The following is a 24700-nucleotide window of genomic DNA, read 5'->3' on the forward strand; positions in this document are numbered from 1 at the left end:
CATAGGCTAATCGACTGTCAAACGCGTTAACTGGATGCTGGCTCGCCGACAGACTGGCTGATTGGATGATAGGTTGATTGGCTAATTGGCTGGCAGACAGACTAACTGGTTGGCTGACTAACTGAATGGCCGCCTGCCTGGTTGGAAGACTGCCTAGCTAATTGACTTGCTAACTGACAGACTGAATGCCTGGCAGGATGGCTGACTGACTGTCTTACTGGCAGACTGACTGGCAGGCTGACTAGCTGTCTATCTGGCTGGTTATCAGGGAAGTTGGCTGAAAGCTAGAATTGCTGCATCTCAATTTATCAGACTTACGGGCTGACTGACAGATTGTCTCGATATCTCTCTAGCTGGAAATTCTGGTGGAAATGTGAGAAGCTCAGTCACGTCAGAGTTGCTCTCACCGTGTCCAAGAACACACCAGTCTCTGCCAAAGCAAAGCCAAGTGGAATAAACACGGAGAAGGCGTCTCAAAGCCGTAGACCCCCCCACTTCCAGAACCAACCAGAGCTATCCTCGGAGATCAGCTTAACCACCTGAAGTTCAGGAAAGACCTCTGTTTAGATGAGAGGATGTGGCCTAACAGCTAGAGCAGGCAACCTCGAGGCTGAGAAACCAGGTTCTAGTCTCGGCAGGGACGCTCAACATCCTGTGATTTTGAACAAATCAGTTCATCTCTCGGTGCCTAACAAAAATGAATGTGTGAGTCTGCAACGCAACTGGTGCTCATGTAAAGCGCCCTGATACCTTCAGTCGAGTTCGCACTATATAAAGCTCCCAAAAAAAAAAAATGCCTTTAGCCCACCAGTGACTGATCAAGAAGACCATCCTTTCCGGTGCATAGTCCGCCCCCTCAACCCCCAGGACATTTCCAAGATTCCACAGTTTGGGAAAAAATTTCGGCACTGCTCCTGTCACCAGAGCTAGGAACTAACCGAGTCGTACACGCAGTCCACCTCATAGCGCTCCTAATAGGCTGCAAAGCCCCATGTTTTTGAGCTATACGAAACTCCTGGTCTAAATAAGAATGAAACCTAGAAATAGTGACTGGTGCAAAACACTGAGCCTCTGCAGACGCATCGTGACTGTGACGCTGTTTAACTTAAATGTGTCTGAAACCTCTCAATTTCTCCACATGGAACAAGACAAAAACCTCACATGTTCCCTGAAATGCCCTTTCAGATGAAGTGGTGTTTTGTTTACTTTTATGGGTGTTATTTCCGACGTTGCGCTTTGTTCCGCTCACCTGCTTGTAAACGGTGGGGCTCAGTCGCAGGAACACAACCCTGTGGTCAGAATGCCTACTGCAGAGAGGTGTTTGTGCCCTGCAGTTGCAGAAAACAGATCACAAACACATTTTGCTATTCGAAGCTGTTTTGCACCACATTTTGCACTCAGGACCTCAGGATGTGTCTTGTGTGAATAGTTTTCATGTTGTTTTTTTTGTTCAGTGCCTAAAACTGGGGATTTACCCGGGTTAGCTGCCTGAAGCACCAGACAAACCCATGGGGCTCATTGCCGAGAAATCAGTGGTGCGCGCTCTTTCCACTCCAGCATCGCAAGTCCAGATACGGTGTTCAATTCACAGCAGCGCCCACAGGGTTTTTTAAATTTCGCCCACAGGGTTTTTTTAATTTATTTTTTTGCAGTTTACATAGCGCGAACTCGACGCAAAGGTATCAGAGCGCCTTACATGAGCACCAGTTGCATTACAGACGTACACATTCAATTCTAGACATGGGAAGAATAAGTGATTTGCCCAGAATCACAGGATGTGTGAGCCTCCCACCAGACTCAAACCTGGTTCCCCAGCTTCAAGGTCGGCTTCTCTGGTCGTTAAGCCACATCCTCTCCCCAGAGTTTAACCTCCTTGAGTTATAAAATATATTAATTGATTATTGTTCGCTCTCTGCGTAATGCGGTTTCTTCTGTGTGTGATTATCTCTGTGAAACTTGCATGCTGTACGTGAAGCAGAGCACTGAAGGATTTGAAGACTAACAACTGTCAATTACAACGGCAAGAAACGACAAGATGACGCTATATGCAAAGCTAGTGTGGTGTGTATCTGAACATGTCGAGTCTCGGGAACCAATGTAGTGTGCGGTAGTGCACCTAAGAACTGGAAGACACCCCACACACCAATCTTACCCAACCCGCAGTGTTTCCTTGTCAGGGGGGGTGCACAGTGGCGGCATGCAAACTGTTGGGGCCACAATTGCAGAACGCGGTGAGGAGCCACGCGTCTCCCTTAAGTCACAGATATTCATTGGCCCTGTGCTAAGTGGCGACCCCATGAAATACTGGAGTCTCCTGCAGGGCAGGGACTGCAGAGGCCTGCGTTACACTGGTATTCCTGTAGGGTGTGCTGGCCGCGGCATCGCACCCGTCTCCGGTCCTTGCAGCACCGAAAACTCAAGATTTTTTAAACCATCAACTACATTGTATCAAACAAAGAAAATAAACCAGAATACAACGACGGATACCCGGAGCAGGGGTCTGCTTCTCCATGTTTACATTTGTTTCTTTTTGTATGTTTCGTCGCATAGCGTTTGTTACAATAATTTACATCCGTGCACATCACCATCGGGCACTTGGAGCCAAAGGTTGTTCACCATCTAAGGATGAAGTCCTCTGAGGTGAGGTCACGTGGTTGGAAAATCACTCACTTATCCATGCGCTTATGGCACATTTTTTAATACTTAGTTGTTGACCCGGATTTAAGGCTGACATGTTTGTAATCCAGCTGGGTTTAAATGTGTGCAATATGAATGCAAAAACTGTTGTGGAAGAGGCTTGCTGGTGCAAAGAGCCCTCGCGCTGCGTTTGACTCAGGCTGCGTTGGCAAATAGTGGAACCCAGTCAAGGCTTCCTCAAGATCACAAACGTATGTGAACGGGTGGAGAAGCCGGGAGTACAAGTCGGTTCTCCTGGTCACAAAGTGAACAGGTGTGGTGCGCGCGAACTTCAAGAAATGTGAGGTATGCAGCTGGCACACGGCCACACTGCTGCTCGCTCCCGAGCTCCCTAGGCCAGGGGATGTTGCAGGGATTCTGCTTATACACAGAACTATGCGTAGAACCCCAGGACCTCAGTGAATTGTGGTGTACCAGAAACTCACCTCAGAACCCAGAACCCAGTATCCGGCTAGCATAAGTGTCCCATTCGTTATCCGAGATTTGACTCGGCGATCCCAATGAAAAGACAACCCAGAACAAGCGACTCAGTGTACTCTCAGGAATGGTGGGAATCGGAAATACCTGTTCGTATATTATTCTCACATCAGTCCACAACAAGAATAAACGGAGACACGGTGAAAATAAAAAGAGTTCATTTTTATAGACCACGTGTCCTCAGATGCAGTACTTTGGCTAATTCAAGCAGACAAATGATTATAATCAAAACCATCAGCATCGTTACAATACCATAGAATATAAAGGGAGTGATCATGCTATAAATGACAGTGGATACTACCACCTTCCCTTAACTAAGAAGCTAATATTATTATTATGCTAATAAAAGGTCTCTTAGGCTTGAACAGGGGACCCCATACCTCACAGATAAGCTTAGTGAAATCACATCACAGGAGCCTCAGAAGTCTTCTCGCAGGAAGGCTCGTCTTCGGTTTGAATATTAAACATGCTGTCTGTAATATTAAAAGCACCAACTTTCAGGTATTCGCAGCTGTCCGTATGTTATGGCTAAATAGTGAGTCGATCAACCTAGAGTGGAAAACATGCATTGTCCAACGACCCAGACTGTTCTTGTTACACCATGTACAGACCAAGGTCGCTGCGCAGAGCTCGGGATGGTAACAACAGATTGCTCTCGTGTGAGGCAAAGCGCGAGCCAGCAGTTTGTTTAAACAATAACATGTAGATGCAGTGTCGTGCGCAAAAGCGGCAAGATGGCTTTCTAACATCTAACGTGGTTATGCTAACTTAACAATGTATGTACGTATTAAGGGATTCCTTACTACAGGGAGAGAGAAGGTGGAACATTGTTAGACCTGTCAGCCCTAGGGTGGTCATACCCTGTTTTTTTTGCCCTTGTCGCCTCATTTTTGCCACCGCCTTTTGTTGGACCTAGGTCTCTGGGCGCCTTACCACTGCCAAACAGTGCTGAGGTGCAGGTGCTCTCTCCTAATAACATGGCTGCCACAGGCCCCTGCTACTGCGGAGTGGCCATTGAATACACGCACTAGTACTTAGGAGCAGACTGGGACATAGTGATACTGTATCTTTGCCGTCCCGCCTTTCTGTTCCATAGACCAACATGTGGAAGCTCCTGGAACCTTCCAGCCCTGGGAGGGGTTATGCTTTGCCGCCTTTACTGTAGGGTCACCTGACCTAGGGGTATAAGAGGAAAGGAAGGAAACCTGACTAGTTAGTTGGGGCACCACTGGACCTGGGGGAACCTTTGCCGGAGATTAGGCGGTTGGGCCTAGGGAAGGAACCTACACTACTGGGACTGACTGAGCTTAGGCCCTGCTGTACCCAAGTTAGATGAGGGACTCTGCCAGCTTGCTGATCTTGCCCAGTGAGGGGGAGCCCAGGGGACCAACTCCAGTGTGCTGCAGGGAACCATCCTGCCCTTCTATGCCTGCCAACTCAACCCCCTTCTTTTCCCCCCAAGAACCTGCAACTGAGACCTGCCATCCACTACCCCCAAGATAAGCGCTGTGCCAACTAGGCGCTGTAAAGAAGAGGACTGCCTCCTGTGAGCGCTGCTGATCAGGAGTACGAGGTAATGAGCGCTGTGCCTGCTGAATAATAGGTTACCGGGCTCCTGCCACCGTCCCAAAGCGCTGTGTAGCCTCTGAGCACTCTTGTGCCAAAACATCACTGAACTGCAGCAAGAACTGTGCCTCCGCGCTGTGCTCCTTAAGCGCTGTGTTACCCGAGCGCTACATCGCCTCCGCCGCAGCCCAGGACTGGGTAGCACTGTTACTGGGCGGTGGTAGCGCGGTGTGACTGGCCCCCGTACCTGCGTCCTAGCGCTGTGACCTGAAATCGCTCGGCTGCCGAGGATCACCGCTGCGGTCCCAGGCGCTGGGAAATCCAAGGCGCCGTCTGCGTCTCCGACTTGGGTGCCCGGAGTAGGCGCTGCCGCAGAGTGCGCCGTGGGCCCGAGAATCACCGCCGCGGCCCCGGCTGACCCAAAGCTGCTCATCGTCCGATTTCACCGCTGCGGCCCCCGATGCCTGCGGAGGGCCACCGCGGTAGTGAGAAGCCCGCTCTAAGCCCCGGGGCGTTCCCTGGAGTCTGACATCCCCGGCCGCATCTAGTAGCGGGCGCGGCCCCCATTGGTCCCTGCGGCCGAGCCCCCCCGGAAGCTGACATTCGATTGGCCCTCGCGCCCGGCCATCTATACGCTGCAATCACATTGGCTCCTGGGCTGAGGAGAGACCCGAAAAAGGCCCGGAGCCCACTGCAACCGCCGATGTGGGGGCTCCGAGGAGAGCGGGAGCCCCGACCTTTTCACCAGGCCAGGACAGAGGCCAGAAACATTCAGGTAACCCCCCTGAGGGAGGGCAGAGATCACCGGGGATAGCAGGGCTGCCAAGGAGCCTCGGGGAATCAGGGTGGCAGCCCTGTAACCGCCCCTCCCCTCAGGGAGCTGCAACCGAGCCCTGAAGGCCCCCTTGGACCCGTCATTGTGAAGCAGTTGAGCCGGACTGGGCCTAAGACTGCACTAGATGTAGAAGTTCTGTCACCTGGATTAGCCCTTGCTCTATGCTTTGCTTAGAGTGCTCCATACCCAAGAAATGTTGCCTGGAATGTCCCTAACAACCAAGTGCTATTCTTATTAATGAGAACACAGAAATGTTGTTGCCTATGATGCCCCTGGTTACCGAGAACCTCACTGTTATGTGCCTGAAGTTTTGAGAGATGTTTACGCTAGCTGCATAAGTATATGCAAAGAGTTACCTACCTGCTCTGTTTACTTGAATGAATTAATTGTTGCCCTGAGATTACCTGTGCTATTCACTTGAATGAATTTACGCCTGTTTGGTGTTGAAATGAATTACCTGTTGCCCTGAGATTCAGCTCTATTTACGGGAATGAATTCAATGTTGCCCTGAGATTAACTGTGCTGTTGACTGAAATGAATTTACTGCTGTCCTAAGACTTTCTGCTCTATTACTGAAATGAATTTATTCGCCATGACTTACACTAGATAAAGGATCTTGTTTTACCAATCAACTTGGTGTGGTGTCTTTTCATTGTGTGCGCATTACTGAGTCCGGGTGAGTGAGTGCTGCACAACCGCTTTACACATTGCCTTCGGGTGCCTCCCTACCTCGTGCCAAGCTACCGTGTCGGAATTGGTGACCCCAGTTCTAACAGACATGCACCGCCTTTGGCCAATTGCGTGCTGTCTTTCTTAGAAAGACGCACGCAAAGGCCAATAGTGTGTGAGCAAAAAAAAAAAAAAAGGACACGCACGAGTGTGTGGTCCGAGTTGAAAATCCTTACTAGAAGCCTCGCAAAGCAGCGCATGCGCGCTGGCTCAGGCGAGACCTAAAAACTGCTGGCAGTCTGTAAATCTAAGTATAGGCCTCCAACGTGGTCATGAATAAAGAGAAGATGATTCGTCTCCTCGTCATCATCATCATGTTGGACACTGTGTAGGCCTTGAACAGCGTCAGAATCTGATCAAAGCAAAGCTTCCAGCCTACAGTAGTATGGCAATGGCAGAGAGGCTAAAGTTCTTTCAAAGTTGGGAGCTTCCCCTTGGTAATCTCGTAATTGGCTTGGGGAGGGCCAATGTCTGCACTAGATCAGAAGGCGTGCAGGTCAGATATGGAGTAGGTGCAAATGGGGTAGGAGCTAGAGCGGGCATAACTGACAAGGCCTCCATTGCAGAGAGGTGGTATGGGCCATGCTAGTAATGGGCTGGCGAAAACCACAGTAGCAGAGGTCTGACTGGGGACCACTGAGGTTCCATGGAACCCAAAGGTGCTACAGCGAAAGATAGCATATTCTGGAAAATTTGCAGCATTTCCTCCCTAAAGGCCTCTACTGAGAGGATGATGAAGGTCTGCGGAACTCAGGGCACACTGGGACCTGCCACAGAGTACGTTCGGAGACAGAGGATAGTTGACTGATTTGAGACCTTCGTGTAATGATCAAACAACTTCATCCTGGAGCAGGAGGGTTCATACTTTTTTTTCACACCATCATATTTTCTGTTCCATAAGGAGTCATGACTGACCAATTAGAATGTTGTAGCACATAGACACATGATATCAAGGAGCAATGAGAACCAATAACTGGTGAGACAGCCCTACAGATAGTGAAATACATCCCAGACGAAGATGCACAAAATAAAGAATGTCTAATATAAAAAGCACAGCTGCTCTTAGCCAATAGTGCGATAGAAAGGAATGCTCACTTCTCATTCAAGGATGAAAGGGACAAGACGAACAAAAGTAAAAGAAAAAGAAATATCTTAGGAGAGAAGTAGAATGAGGGCATGAGCTCAAGCCCATATACTCAGTTTGCCGCATAGCTAGCTAACACATGCTGCAAATTTGAGGTTGGAATCTACAACAGGTTACATAAACATTTACTTTTCTTCCCATGTAGACTTAGAATGGCCGAGTGAAGTGACCTTTATTTAGCATCTCAGTTGAACATTCACCACACTAACACACATCAAAGTACTCCTGATGTACAAAGCAAAAAAAATGATGGCATTTCTCTAACAAGTAGGCATGGCAAGCGAGATGGCTACAGAACAGAGAAGAGTATTGGGCACATGAAGGGCTCTGCATTTCAAAGGAAGAAATAAGAACAATGGCAATAAAGAAGCAGGACAAAACACACCAGGCTTAGTTTAGTGCTCAGCAAGCTATCCTTACCTTAATCAAGCCATGTAGCTCTTCCTCACTCAAACAATCCACAGCCTCCTCTCGAACTGAGCTGTATTCTGCAGCTACTTTTCCATTCTCTGAAAAAACATATACGTAAAAAAGCTATTATTAATAGCTTCACTATAAAGAGTTCCTCACAATTTCACTAGGTTCTAAGAACAAACAGTAACAAATAACTTCAAATGTTGGCCAAAATAAAACGTAGCTATGGGAAGAGGATCAATCTTTCGCTACATATGTGGTTAATTAAATCTCAGAGACATCATCGAGTAATAGTTGGAATTAAAATTAGAATTAAAAAATACTAGGGCTTAGAAAGAATTCACCATGAGTTTTTGAAGGTCTAAGTAAGGTTCCATTACATTTTTATAAGAATCTGAAAACCGGAGGACATTAGTCCTAGATAAATGCTGTGCCCTACTCACTTTATTTCATCCAATGTATTCAACTTCCCACTCTACCTGCCTTAGGATGGAACTATTTGGCTATATTCTGGGGGACACATCTCACGTAAGCCCTTTCTGTTAGAGCCCAGGTGCAATTTGGCACAGGTGTTTTAAGCCTACATGTGTTTGTAAACTGCACCCGGTTGTGATCTGCTCTAGTAAAGCAAACTGGGGAATAAAGGGTACAGCAGGAAGTGTTTGACTTGCTTAAGGATAGATGGGAGTAAGGTTGCTAGATGAGCACTATGTAGACCAGCGGCATATTAAATAGCTCCTGCTGTGCCTTTGATATCTCCTGTTATCCTATCACATAATGCAGGATTGTGAGAGGTGGTAAGTGAACAGAGGCAGGCATCTACACAAGTACTAAATTAAAATAATCAAAGATCTTAAATGGAATGTCTTCATTTGAGCGACTCTTTTAGCTGTTTATGAGGGTGTTAGACAACCCTTGGGTACTTAGGGAACACACAATAACAGACAGGGCAGTATGGGACATTATATAGCTGGGGTGGAACACAGACCACCAAATGTATATTTTTAAACAGTCTGGTAGCCTCAACATTGAACATATGGGATAAGATAGTGACGCAAAACAAGCTGGCAACTTTCCCATACTTGTACTTCCCAATTAATTTTAATCCTGCATTCTCTTTTGTAACAAACGAGGAAGTGTTTGAGATAATCAAATCTTTTGCCCAATATAAGAAAAGAACATGGTTTAGGCGGAGAGATTACATGTCAAAATACGTCAACCGGATAATAGAACAAATTTTAAATTATGTTCTCGAAAATAGAGGGCCAGAAAGAGAGTGATTTCATGGCTGTTTAAATTCTTACTCGAAGCAAACATCCACCAGACCTCACGCATATACCCCACCCGGCAACACTATCCGGCTCACCCATTAGGACATAAAATCTGTAAACTTGCCACCGACCATTGAGACCTAGCATTTTGGCAGGATGCAGGCGGCCATGATGCCCAGCAGCCTCAGGGTCATTGTGACCGAAACCCGGGATAGAGGCTGAAAAATCAGAATCATAGCCTGAATATCCAGGACTCGCTGCTCAGGAGGAGAAGCCCAAAACTGCATTGTGTCCAGAACCGTTCCGATGAAAAGGAGCTTCTGAGAAGGAATCAGGTGTGACTTCGGCACGTTTATAGTGAACCCCAGCGACTGCAGGAGGTCCACCATAGTCTGGAGATGGGAGATGGCTGCCTGGGGTGAGCCTGCCTTCAACAGCCAGTCGTCGCGATAGGGGGAAGACTGGAACCCCTGATCTGCGCAGATGAGCTGCGACCACCACCATCACATACGTGAACACCCAAGGGGCACTGGTAAGGCCAAAGGGGAGCACGGTAAACAAAGTGCTCGTGGCCTACCGTGAACCGCAGGTAACACTGGTGGGTTGGCAGGACAGGGATGTGAAAGTACGTCTCCTGCAAGTCCAACGCTACCATCCAGTCTGCGGGGTCGTGGGAAGACAGGACCTGAGCTAGTGTCAACATTTTGTACTTCTCCCTCCGGAGGAAGCGGTTGATGTTCCTGAGATCCAAGATAGGACGCAGACCTTTGTCCTTCTTCTGTACCAGAAAGTAGTGGGAATAGCAACCCCGACCTACTTCTGGGCCAGGAACTCTCTCAATGGCTCCCTTGGCCAAGAGAGCCGTAACTTCCTGTTGGAGACGGGCCAGATGATCCTCCGACATGCAATGATGCTGAGGTGGCATAGATGGAGGGGTAGTCTTGAAGGGGAGGGAGTAGCCGCTTCGGACTATCTGCAAAACCCACCTGTCCGACGTGAGGTTGCGCCAGTGGGGGAGGTGATAGCGAAATCTGCCACCCACTGGCGACTGTTGGCCCAGAAAAGTCGGACTAGGAGAGTGTGGAGGCTGCTGCAGAGGGGGTGCAGGTGGACTGGCCCGCTCGCTGGCTTCCAGACCCAAGACAGTGGGTTCCACGTCCCCGGCCATGCAGAGGCTGGACAGCTTGCACCGGCCTGTGGCTTTGGGTGGAACGTGGTGGGCATCCCTTCCGTAGCCACGAAAGGGGCGAAAAGCAGACTGCGCAGGGCGGGTGGTGGAGAGGCCCAAGGACATGGCCGGAGCCCGGGAGTCCTTGAAGCGCTCTAGCGCATTGTTTGCTTTGTCGCCGAATAGGCGATGGCCATCAAAAGGCATGTTCAGCAAGGTAGCCTGCGGTACAAAAGGGGGTGGTGATGGATGGAGCATCAGAACCAATCAAACACTCACACCCAGTCAACAGATCTGGGTTTGATCCATCACCGTTCTTTAGCCCACTCTGCCACCCCAGTTCAGACATGGCCATATGCAAATCATTCTGACCCTGTGCCTTATGGGAACAGTCCAGCCCGAACTGCCAAGCCATGCCTTCCCTGGACCGGAAACAAGCTTCCTAGGACCGGTTTCTGGCATTTCAGCCGTCTTCAGCCAGGCTTGCTTGAATCCAGTGGCAAAGTGAGCAAGGGATTCACGTCTGAGCATACCCTGCCAACTTATGGCGAACAAAGCGGTACAAAAGGGGGTGGTGATGGACGGAGCATCAGAACCAATCAAACACTCACACCCAGTCAACAGATCTGGGTTTGATCCATCACCGTTCTTTAGCCCACTCTGCCACCCCAGTTCAGACATGGCCATATGCAAATCAGTCTGACCCTGTGCCTGCATGGGAGAGCACGGCCCAGGCCTCCACCGGGCACTGTGGCAGCACCTGTGCTAGCGTATCCCACACAGTGTGGGAGTAATGGCCCAACAGACATGCAGTGTTTACTGACCGCAGCCCCAAGCTGGAGGAAGAAAACATCTTCCCAAAGTATCAGTTGGTGCGTTAGGTAATGCGCCCTTGGACGTAGAGGCTTGGACCACCATGCTCTCAGAGGTGGGGTGTTGAGAGAGGAAAGAGGGGTCGCCCAGAGCGGGGTGGTGGCGTCGGGCAATCATCCTATCCACAGGAGCCCCTGTGTTTGGCCTGGACCAGATGCCCAAGAGTATGTTGGTGAGGGCTTCATTAAAAGGCAGCAGGGGCTCCGAAGAGGCAGCTCGAGGTTGAGGGCCCTAGCCGCCCTACGCAACACCACTGCGTAAGAAGCACCCTCCTCCGTAGCCACGGTAGGAGAAGACAGCATGCCAAGGTTTGGGGAGGTATCCAGACCACTGGCTTCCCCCAACTCCTCTCTCCAGTCCGTTTCCTCCAACTGGTCAGCTAAAGGGTCTACAGATCCCTACCATTCCTCCTCACCCTCCCCGAGCTACCAATCCGGCCTATTGGAAACGCCAGGGTAGAACAGAGGTACAAAAGTACCGCTCGGCGCTGAATCTGACGTTGGTCCGGCTCCGTGTCCAAGTCAGGGTGCAGGCCGGGGTCGAAGCCTGCTGAGGACACAACCGGCATCGGGTGTGGACATGGTGCCGGTGGACTCGGAGCCGGAGAGATGTATAACAAGGTCAACCGGCGCCGATCCGGATCCAGACCTGGATCCAAGTGAACCCTGCGGCACCAGGCCCGGAGCTACTGGCATCGAAGGCCCAGAGCCCCCAGATGAGCCCGCGGGCCCGAAAAGCGCGCCGGCAGAGTCAGTCTTCCCAAAGATGGCATGCATCGCTTCGTAGAAACTCCGAAGCTGGGCAGGGGTCGCTCTGGCTCCCGGAAAACCGGCTCCCGGAAAAGAAGGGAAACTCTGAGCCGACCCTTCAGGTTCCGTACGCGGAGCCGCAGGACAGGCACAGTCCGCATCCCTTGTAGTGTCGGCCAACAGAGGGGGAAAAGGCGAAGAGTGACGATGCTTTCTTCTTCTTGCGCTTCGACTTACCTAAGGAGTGCAAAGGAGTGCAAAGACTTCGATGACGTGTGGTGGTGACTCCGTGACTGGTCACTCGACTTCCCACGCGACCATGACCTCAAACAGCACGGAGCGGACTGCTGGGCCTCGAGAAGCTTTCGGGACCGCTGCCGCAAAGACTTCGGATTCATGGTCCGGCATTCGGAGCACGACTTAGGATCATAGTAGCGCTCCAGGCACCACAGGCACACGCGGTGCAGGTCCGTAACCGACATCAGCTTGCGACAGGTGTCGAAAGCCTTGAAGCCAGGCCGAGGACGACTGGACATCCTGCGTGCACCATGAGTCGATAGACTCAAAAACTCTGTTCTCACTCTCTAGCACCGGAAGCACCCAGGTTCCCAGCCTCGCTCAGCCAATACGACATGATTGGTCTGAGTGGCCACTCGGCCAGTACCAGGGAGCCTGAGCTTGTTCTCCATGGCACAGCCCTGTGGAGAACATACTAAGTGTGCATGATTGTTTGGCGAGCCCAAGAGGGCCGGACAATCATGTGCACTTTGGGAGTGCAAACACCACTCCTGACTATGCTCAGCCCAGCCCCGCCCTGGCTCCAATCCCTTGCAGAAAAATAAAATGAGAATAACGGCTTGTTATTACCATTTTATTTTCTGCACTGCTCAAATAGCAGTGGGTACATCCCAGATTGGACACTGGTGTACACTTATCAGTCCCTAGTATATGGTACTAATGTACCCTGGGCATAGGTACACCAGGGGTGCCCAGGGGCTGAAGCATGTATTATGCCACCCATGAGGGACCACTCAAACTAACAACATTCCTGCCATTGCAGCTAGTGTAAGCTGGTGCTAGCACCACTTCCAAAAGATATAGGTTCACCTATAGCGCGGGTCACTGCACTTAAAACCTATAAATCACCCCTAAAGCAAGCCTTTCAATTCTGAAGACAGGTTGTGCGGTTCTAACTGTGAGTGTGCCCCTGTATGAGCAGGACACCCCTACAGCATACGGTCCATTCTCTCGGGATGTGAGACAGCCATATAATATATGGAGGAGCACTCCGTCATTACGCGATGACCATCTCAAAACTGGCTGAATGTACCCTATCATGTTTGGTATCAAACATGTTGGAATCATACCCCCACACCATAAACGGTGTGGGTAGTATGATTCCATTCACTGATTCCATTTCCTTAGGGTACTTATGAGCTTAGCTAAGGGTGGGTCCCTAGATTAGTCGTGGGACAACATAAATTTCAGACACCACTTCTTCTTCAACCGTTTGGGCACTCTGGACTTCGCTCTGGGCATCAAGGCTGCAACTGGGAAGACTCCTGCTGCTCCTGATCTCTTCGCCCTGCTCGTCTACTGCAATGTCCGTGCCTGTGCACCATACAGGAACCTTCCAAGGCCTGTGGGCATCAAAGACACCTGAAGCAGTCTCCCTTGAAGTGAAGGAGTCACTTACCTGTATCTGCAGGCACCACAACTAAGCTGGTCCGTCTGCTGATCCTGGGCTCCCACGGACTCCAAAAGGCTCAGCAACACAGGTGGTGGTTCTTCACATCCCCCAAGGCCTGCCCCGTCCTCTCACCAAGTTTGAGGTCCGTATCTCTCATCGGAGCCGCAGGACCTAAACCCCTGTGCACTGCGTCGACTTTCAGTTGCAAAGGCTTGCTGGCATCCTTCCTCCAAGATCTTCAGGCTCCAAGTAGCACCTGTGACAAAAATCTTCATCCTCACCGCATCACTTACAGTGGGCGCCTGCCTCTTTGGTGAGCTGCTCGAGGCTTGTGGGTCCACTGGAGGGTCATTTTTGAGTTCTATGGGTCTCCCCGATTGCTCGGGCCTGCCCGGACTCCCCTGTTGGTGAGTCTCCTGGACCTTGCTGGTCCAGACACTGTACCTTCTTCGACTACCACGTTGGGTGCAGTTGCCAAGGCTTGTTGGTGCTCCCAACGGACACCGAATCCTCAGCTCACAACATCCGACACGGGACAGCTCGTATCCGGCTCCTGGTTGTCCACAGCGTGGCCTGTTCCGCACAGCTGCAGATTCAAGGTCACTGTTATCTTACCTGCAACACACGACATCGGTGAGCATTCCTCTTCCGTGCCTCCAGGTCACTCCTGAGTGGCATAGACACTGCTCCCTCTGCTTGCAGGTACTTCTCTTATTGAATCCACCTTTTGGTTCCACCAGACACTTTCACCTTCTCCAGCAGCGGCATCTTCCTGAAGTCCTCCATTGGGTTCAACAGTGGTTTCTGCCGCCGCTTCATACCTATGCACCCGGCTTCCCTGGTGTAGGTATCCTGGTTCCTAGGGTTTCCACGGGTAAGGTGGCTCTTAAACCTTCTGTCTCCCACAAGCTCCTGGCAACTTACCTTGGGTGGTTCCTTGGGTGCCCGGCACTTCTACATCTTCTGGGTATAGTCTTGACTTGACGCGTAGTTCACATACCACTATTTTAGTATATGGTTTGGTCTCCCCCTGGTGATCACTGTGTATTTCGTGCTCTTTACCTGTTTCTATTGAAAAGTATTGTGTATATCTCTGGCTTAGAGATATTTGTATGTGTTAGTGAGTGTTTTATAACAAATACATATTTTTATAAATACACTGTGTGGTTCTTTTTCACTTAAACTATACCTATAAGATTATGTTCTGGTAAAACAAGCTGCTTTACACTCCTTCTGAACTAAGCCTGAAGGCTGCTCTCAAAAGTATCACTTTGAGAGCTTTCTAAGGTTGTCTAAGACCACTAAAATCACCATAAGGGTTGTTTAGATTGGTGCAAGGTGCCCACTTACATAAATGTACACCATATACCAAACCAGCTTCTCACAAAGTGCAGCTACCTGCTTGTCTGTTCTCATCGGTAATTCCTTATTCTAAGTCCTCTAGGCAGTGCTTAAGCTGCATCTTTGGTTCTGTCATTAATTCCTTATTTCTAAGTCCTATTGACAGTGCTGCTAGTGGATTCTCTGGTCCCATTGGTAATTCCTCAATTGAAGTCCTCTACACAGTGCTTCTACCTACTTCTCTGATATCATCGGTAAATCCTCATTCTAAGTCCTCTAGGCAATGCTGCAGCTGTGTCTCTGTTCATACATCCACTACAGTTCAAATAAAAAAACATGGGTAAAAGACATTGCTGTTTACAACGCCAATAACTTTAACTCTAAAAAAAGGCAAGACTTATTGCATTTGCAATGCAATAGGTATTGCCTTTGCTGGAGATGGAGCTTATAGTCGAACCTTACGAGAAGCAAGGCTTGCAATAACTACGGCTCTTTTACTGCCGGCCCTGCTTCTACTAAGCAACGACTATAAGTACAAAGTGAGTATTTACACACGGCTTCCAGGTTTTCAAAACACATAAATAAAAGGCATTCTCTTTTACCATGCCAATAGCTCCAACTCCAGCAAATGCGAGACCTATTGCATTGCAAATGCTTGTTACAATTGTAGCTGAAATCAAAATAAGAAAACAGCAATTTTTGGCCCACTTAACTTGCAAAACCATGTATATAGAAAGCAAGAAAACATTGCTGCCAGATTCATTTCTAAATCTGCTGCTGCTTGTTATTCACATGGCGCAGGTGCATTTGCTACAAAATTACAACAACTTAGGCAGACTCTGCCGGTGGGCGTGTGCTGCTCTTTTTCAGGGGTCATGCAACCCAGCTTATTGAAGGAAACCTCATCCTGAACTAAGTTTCTACATTGCTTCTGATCAGGCCGGTCTGACACAGGCACCCAAATGAGTTACTGATAACATAGAAGAATCCGTCCCCCAGCTTGCTTAGTGCATACATAGAGATATTAGAAATCACATAATCTGAGCTGTATTTGTGTGAACTTTAACCCTGAAGAGTTAGTCGATTTGGGAAAAAGTTAGATAAACAGTCTGAGACCTGGTGCAAGTGAACTAAATATTTCTCCTTACAGCTTAGCTTGAGGAGACAGTGGTGCTATAGAAATCGGACATCCTCAAGCTACATAGGAAAGCATTTGTGTTTTCCACTTAGGCATCTAAGTAAGTGTTAGGCATGCCTAAAATAATACTCCCCTTAACAATATTATAAGGAGGACATCAGGGACATCAGGAAAATTACAGAGTATTTAAATATTTCCAATGAGGTTTTATGGTCCTAAACAAATCACACTTAGATTGTCTTAATGTTGTAGGACAGCGATCTATAGCCCCAATTCACAAAGACTCCCCAGTCGTGGTGGGGTCTCCTCATTGGGAAAGTGCAGTGAGGAGATCCCGCCACAAGTGTGGAGATCCCGTCAAAACCGCAGAGCCTCCGCCACAAGTGCAGAGGCTCTTTGTAAAAAGGGGCCTAACTGTTTTTGTCAAATTGCTGGAAGATCCTATGAATATTAGGCCTTAAAAAGTGGAGTAAATTAATTGAAACCACCGAAATACATAGACAATATTTACATCTAGAATGCTCTGATCAAATATATGTGGAACATTGATACAGTCACAATATTTGCAAGGTGCAGTAGATTTTAGGAACTGCTAATGATGTCTTACTTATTCTTCTGACTTTGATGTGAGGATTGATTTAGCCAAACTGTTCCCTTACTCTGCTGTATGAAGTGTTTTCTTTATTAGACAACCTGGGGGAGTTTATCTGTGTTTTGGTTATTTATCCCTACCCAACTGGTTTAGAGGGGTTTCTCTCTGTTGAGTCCTGGTATACAGACCACCACTTAGCCCAACCCCATTCTCAAAATACTTCATTGGTTTCACATCACGCAACAGCTCCCATTTTTAGGTCGAGCCTAGAGGCAGCGCTCATGAGCTGCTCTCTCTGTGAGACTGCTGTAGTAGAGTAAGAGAGAAAAGCCAGCGCCCACTCTCTGTCCATATTTTTCATTGGCTTGTGTCATTGTCTTTCGTAAATGCTGCCTTCGGATTCGTTAATAGGCTTGATAGTCCCTCCTTAGTACGGCCTTGTCTTCATTTGTAACCTCTTATGGCTACTAGCTACTTTACTTTGGTTGATACACAGGACCTGTTCTTTAGTGTGTAAGCACTATTTACTTCATTGAGTTTCTCTTACTGCAGGCTGGACATGTGCTGCTTCAGCCTAAAACGCTTGTGTGTTTTTTAAGCAGCACGACTACGAATACCACCACCAATACCACCACCACCATTACTACCACCACTAATACCACCACCACCACTACCAATACCACCACCAATACCAATACCACCACCAATACCATCACCGCCTCCAACACCAGCACAAATACCAATACCACCAATACCATCACCACCAATACCATCACCACCAATACCAATACCACCACCAATACCACCAAATACCACAAATACCAGTACTACCACCAATACCAATACGACCACCAATATCACCATCATCACTACCACCAATTCCGCCACAACCACCACCAATATCACCACCACCATGCAACAGCTCCCATTCTGCCCATATTTTTCATTGGCTTGTGTCATTGTCTTTCGTAAATGCTGCCTTCGGATTCGTTAATAGGCTTGTTAGCCCCTCCTTAGTACGGCCTTGTCTTCATTTGTAACCTCCCCTGGCTACTAGCTCCTTTACTTTGGTTGTCACACAGGACCTTTTCTTTAGTGTGTAAGCACTATTTACTTCATTGAGTTTCTCGTACTGCAGGCCGCACATGCGCTGCTTCAGCCTAAACAGCTTGTGTTTTTAAAGCAGCATGACCACCAATACCACCACCACTACCCCCACCACCAATACCACCACAAATACCACCACCAATACCATCACCACCACCACAAATACCGCCACCACCAATACCACCACCACCACCAATACTAATACCACTACCAATACCACCAACAATACCACCAATACCATCACCACCATTACCACTACCAATACCACCACCAATACCACCACCAATACCAGTACTACCATCAAATACCACCAATACTACCACCAATACCAATACGACCACCAATACCAACATCACCTCCACCAATACCACAGCAACCACTACCAATATCACCATCACCAATACCAATACCACCACCAATACCACTACCACCACCAATGACACCACCAATACCACCATCAATACCAATAACACCAACAATACCACCACCACCAATACTAATACCACCACCAATACCACCACTACCACCACCAATACCACTACCAATACCACCATCAATACCACCATCAATACCAATACAACCACCAATACCACCACCACCAATACCAGTACCACCACAACCAAAACCACCACCAATACCACAACCACCAATATGGCCACCAGTGCCACCACCACCAATACCATCACACCAATAAATCACCATCACCAATACCACTAAATACCAACAATACCACCAATACGACCACCGATACCAATATCCCCACCAATACCACCACCACCACAACCGACACCACCAATACCACTACCACCAATACCACCACCACCAATATCACCACCACCATCACCAAGACCACCAACACACCATCAATACCACCACCAATCGCAATACCACCACCAATACCACCAGAACCACCAATACCATCACCACCAATAATACCACCACCAAAACCCAGTACCACCAGCAATACCAATAACACTACCACCAATACTGCCACCAATACCACCAGTACCACCACCAATACCACCAGTACCATCACCAATACCACCACCACCAATACTAATAACACCACCAAAACCACCACCACCAATAACACCACCACCAATACCACCAATACCAATACTACCACCAATACCGCCAATACCATCACGACCACCAATACCACCACCACCAATACCAGTACCACCACCACCAATATCACCACCACCACCAATTCCACCAGTACCACCACCACCAATACCACCATCAATACCAATACCACCATCAATAACAATACCACCATCAATAACAATACCACCACCAGTACCACCAATGGTATCACCAATACTACCACCACCAATACTACCACCACCACCAATACCACCAACAATACCACCAACAACAATATCACAAATACCACTACCACCAATACTACCACCAATACCACCACCAACAATACCATTACCACCACCATCAAAACCACCACCAAAACCACCTCCACAATACGGCCACCAATACCACCATCACCAATGCCGCCACCACCAGTATCAGCACCACCAATATCACCACCACCAATACCACCACCAATATCACCACCACCAATACCAATAACACCAATACCACCACCACCTTCAATACCACAACCAATACCACCACCACAACCAGTACCACCACCACTACCATTACCACCAAAACCACCACTACCAATACCACCACCAATACCACCATGAATACCAATACCACCATCATCACCACCTCCAATACCACAACCACCAATACCACCACCACCACCAATACTACCACCACCAACACCACCACCACCACCAATGCCACCACCACCACCAATACCACCACCACCAATGCCACACCACCAATGCCACACCACCAATACTACCACCACCACCTCCAATACCATAACTACCAATACCACCAATACCACCACCACCAATACCACCACCACCTCCAATACCACAACCACCAATACCACTACCAATACCACCACCAATACCACTCTCCACCAGGTGTGGCAGAACTTTCACAAAAGCCCTTATAGTTTGGAAAATTACGACCCGTTAGTCTCACACTTATGCTGTAGCTTCAAGAAAACTGTTGGACGTGGCCATTTTACTGGTGGATGCCTGTATGATGACCAGGCAGCAGCTCTCACAGCATCACATCATAGGGTCCAAACATTCAGGCAATTTGACATACTGAGGAAAGTTTTCTTACAGATGTTTCAGAAGTACTTATTTTAATACTACTACTCAGCTTGAGAAAGTATCACAATTGTTTTATCTTATTTTGTACTACAACCAAGTAACTGCCATAATCACATACTAGGAACGTGATCTAGTTCATGTTCACTCAGATCAGCCATGCCGTTGTAAATACCTAGAGGTACAGGTAGAGATAGTCCAACTTAAGTCATACTGTTCCAGAGTCTTAACATGAATTGCTCCATTTTTAAACCCATTAGTAACCTTGTTTAAACCCTTTTTGATTCTCACCTAAAACCACTAATAGTATCTTCTGAAATGCATCTGACAATGCTTTCTGAACAGCAAATTTTTGAGTTTTCCCAGTTTTCATCACAATCTCTAGGGTGTCCAAAACAAAAAGAAAAGTACATGAGATTTGAAATACAGTAAAATGTTTATTAATCACAATTGCAGTGTTAGAGAAATCAGTGGTCAGAAGCTGGATATATTTTCCCAGAACAATAATTGTCCATACATATTAGTCCCTCGCCCCCACTAGTCCTTTTGCTACCAGCATGCTTGCACACACGATTTGACAACAAGGACATTTGTTTTAAATTTGTACTGAGATCATCCATGAGGCCGTCTTCCTGCCTTAGCCTTAGATACATTTACAGAGACCAGTGCATGCATACTAGCAGACTAATATTACAGGTTGATGACTCAGATAGGAGTAGAGATGGTGTTATAAAAGTGCTAAAATTAGCAATACGTTAATAGTATCAGCATTACAAAAGGGCTTTGCACCAGTGTGTCAAGACATACCATATGTAAAGAATTACCACCATTATGACAGCGCAAGCATCGATCCAGGGGTGGGTAACATCCTACTAAGTTCACCATACAATAGCTCGAGAACAACCACCATTATACCCGAGCTAGACGTATGCAGGAGTGGGGAAAACTATGCAAAAGACAACCACAGTATGTACAGAATTACTTCTATTTAGCATGAAAAACTGATAAATCAAGCAAATAATTTTCCACAAAATATGCTTAGTCTCGTCTTATTGCAATTACTATTTTGTTATACAGCCTATTAAAGGCTTTAATATGCAACATGAGTGAAGAGAGTAAGGTTTCTTAATGTATGTTCATTTGGAGCCTCGGTTTGCAATGATGCACACTGCAGTGACCAATGGAATATGTGGTTGTCCGTTTTTTCAAAAAGAGATTGTTCACACATTTCTGATATTGGAACAAGATGTAGACTTTTGGACATTCACAAATATGCTCAGATGTTCCGGACACTGCCTGTGTGTAAAATTCAGAGAGTGGTCTGCAGAAAAGTGATGTGTCACGGCATTGAAGTTGCATACTGTTAAAAGTACAATGCACATTTTAAGTGACCATTACGTTCCTCGAAAAACACCCCAGGTTCATTATTTTTGCTAAACAATGTCTTTAACAGAATCAAAAAGTATTGCGAGTGATTATGAATGTGAAGTGACAGATGAAAAGTTTCCAAGTGCCTGGAAGAGCGTATGTGCATGTACCCTGGAAAATTCATGACTTGTGGACGTTTATGAAGAACTTTCTCAGTATTAGAGAGGAGTCAGGAAAGTGGTATACTGAGGTTAGAGAGAATTGTGACTATTTCAAAGGTGTAGTGGGAAGATATGGATCCGCTGTTTTGTCTAAAGATTTGTGGATTGAGTGCAAGACAGTGGTACAATGGCCCAAACACCATATTCGAATGTCATGCAGACATGTACTCAAGTTATTGAGCATCTAAAAGGAAAGGTTCCACAGAAACCATTTAGGTGGTCGAAAATCATGAGAAAAACACAGATGAGTCACTTCACACATATAAGAAACTCATGCTGCTTTATAGGCATCATGGAGCAGTTGAAGACCCAGCAAAGGAAGGTCTGTCAGTGTTTATTTCTTCTTTTGTGTTTGGACGGCATCCGGAAATCAGTACACATCTTCAGCAGAGTGTCATGAGTTGGCAAATACAATCTTTAGATGAGATTTTGACTAATGCAAAGTATTGTTGTGATTATTGTGAGGCGAGTAAGAAATGAACTAAGGTCAAATTGAAGGTGGCTGAGATGAAGTTCTTTCAAAAGACTAGTCAGGGAGTTTTTCAGGCACCTGCTGATGATTTGCAATCTAGGGAAAGTGGAAATTGTATTTCACGAGATAGAGGCAGGAGGCTTTACTAACCCTAATGATAATATTGCCAATATAAGTTCTAACAACGGGTAATTGAAATTGGGAGCATGTCACGTTTGCAGTAAAGGAGGCCACTGGAAATAAACTTGTAGATTTAACGTGAATAGATATTAAAATTAGTTGCAAATAGTTTCTCAACTTCAGTTTAATATGAATCAGATGCAACAGAAGAGGGTGTTGCAGTTAGTGGTCCTAGCCCTACTGGGAATTGTGTGAAAAACATGCAGAATTTAAGTCAGTTTAAAGGGACTATGCCTGCAGCCCCAGTCTGACAACAGCATATGTAGAATAACATATCAAGAATTCAGGCAAGTTTTACATTTCATTAAAAACATTCAGTAATTTATGACCATTTTCCATAAGGTGGTACTACACTCCGACTTCCTACAAGAGTGAGTCAGGCACAATGGTAGGGCCCAAGAAGTGAAGAGAATCGTAGGCTTGGCTCTGTCCTAGAGGTAGACCAGGATTGTCTATATGTGGAAGGAGAGGCTAATGGCCATCCAGTATCATTTTTGATTGATACAGGTACAACCCAATCCACAGTTAGACTGGTGGTAGTTCCCAGCCTACCCTTTTCAGAAAAAGAAGTTCAAATTGCAGACATTTAAAAAAAACTACGGACTAATGAATCATGATCAAATGCTCAAGTTAAGATTGGTTCAACGATCAATGATCATCTCTCAGCATGGGAGATATGTGGGCAAATGGGGGGCCCTGGAGCGACTTGCAGCAGGAATACCAGTTAAAGCCCTTAGAGACCTTTCGTTACTTGCAGTTTAGGCATGCCCTGATGGGGGAGATAGTGAGGGGAGAAGAACTACCCGAGGCCTCCCCCTTAAAAGATAGATTATTTGATGATTATATGCAGAAGAACGCAATATCCCTGACTTACTGTAAACAGATGAACATCTCCCCGGTCCTCATGCTTATGCTCTGCGAGAGAATGGAGGGTGACTTGGGACAATTTGAAGAGGAGGAGTGGCAAGAGGCGTTGGTGTCACTGAAAGAGGTGGCAATCCATTAACGTTTCAAATTAGTACAACTTAAGATTCTACACAGAATCTAAAATGCGACCACCACATTGGTCAAAAAGGTAAAGTTGAGTCACCACAGTGTCCCAAGGGGTGTGGCACTGAGAGCACGTTTTTCCTTATGCTGTGGGAATGTCTGGCACGTCAGCTGCAGTAGTATGCAGTGCTGGAACATAATACGGGGAGAATATGGCCCCCTCTGCTAAATGGTGCCTACTGAACATGTGGGAAGCTACAGACCTAACAAACACGGATAGTCTCCTGGTCACGTTGGGCTTTGTGGTAGCTAAACGAAATATAGCTAGGTTGTGGAGGACGCCCTCCGTGCCGAAACTGAGTGACTGGAAAGCCGACATGGACTGGTGTATGCAGGCGGGCAGAGTGATCTATGAGGGAAGAGGGTATCCCCATAAGTGAACAAAGATCTGGGGGAGATGGAATGAGAATAGAGGAATTCTATGCAAGCCAGTTGAGAGGGCAGGCCCCTGAACACAGGAGGGCTTGGGAAGACGACCATAGAGGCGAAGGCCATGGTGCATGGATTGGGGCCGCTAGTCATCATGAAGGATACAATGCAATGAGCACACTTATTACAAAATGACATCTGTTTATAGTCATTATAGTCATCGCAATACTATACGTGTTATTCCTTTTGAAACAAAAAGTCCTGCTATAGTGTGGACATTTTGGCTGCAGGTTACGGAGAATGCAACCCCCAACCCCACCAGGGCTGAACGTTGGAAGGGCTGCAATGGACATGTTTATTGCTGTGATGTACATGTCTACAATTATCGCTGTATTGTACTTATTTATTCTTGTAATAAAAAGTTATCAAAAAAAAGTATTAATAATCATGAGTTCTATACAAAAATACATAGGACAGAACATTCTGCGCCGTTATATCTTATGCAATTCCTTAGCTGCGATCTGCGGCTAAGGAATTAAATGCCTTCATAGTTGCACTCTACATTGCTGTGTTCTCCTTCATGATGTACAGGCAGACACAAAGTACCTTTAGGGTTCTCCAACTTCTCTTCACCTACACCGACTCCTCTGCTACAAAGTCCATGCTTGTGCAAAGCTACTTCTATTACACACAGATATTTCAGGTTTTCCCCCTCAGGTTTTGCTTCTGTATCTTCATCTTCCAAATCATCAAAACCAGAAATGTTCTGCATCTGCATGAGGGGAAAATTATATTAGAACTGATAATTAAATAGCAGTACACACATTCTCTTCACTTAATAAACCCCCTAAACACTGCACAATGACAGAGTTAAAAATGGCTGAGACACACAAATATAATGTTTTTTTTAAAAAAATTACAGTACTAGACAAAGTCATCTCGCTGGTACCCAAAAAGCCTGCAGTTTGAGCAGGAGATATCTCTGGTGAGGGCACCGCCACACTCATGAGCCATCAACATTTGCAACACCAGGGACCAAAAGGATTGCATTGAGAAG

At 47.1% G+C, this 24700-nt stretch overlaps 1 protein-coding gene across 1 annotated transcript in view; it reads right to left on the reverse strand.

Annotated features, from left to right (window-relative positions):
* LOC146871418 (RAD52 motif-containing protein 1-like) overlaps positions 1-24700 on the reverse strand; it is a 238713-nt gene that overhangs the window by 174704 nt on the left and 39309 nt on the right. The window contains exons 3-5 of the mRNA XM_085647000.1: positions 24250-24415; positions 20275-20364; positions 7869-7957 (exon numbers count right to left, since the gene is read on the reverse strand). Of these exons, the coding sequence (XP_085503126.1) occupies positions 7869-7957; positions 20275-20364; positions 24250-24415 (345 nt within the window). The remainder of the gene's footprint in view (positions 1-7868; positions 7958-20274; positions 20365-24249; positions 24416-24700) is intronic.

This window comes from Triturus cristatus, chromosome 1_1 (genome assembly GCF_964204655.1).
Source record: "Triturus cristatus chromosome 1_1, aTriCri1.1, whole genome shotgun sequence".
Taxonomy (NCBI): domain Eukaryota; kingdom Metazoa; phylum Chordata; class Amphibia; order Caudata; family Salamandridae; genus Triturus; species Triturus cristatus.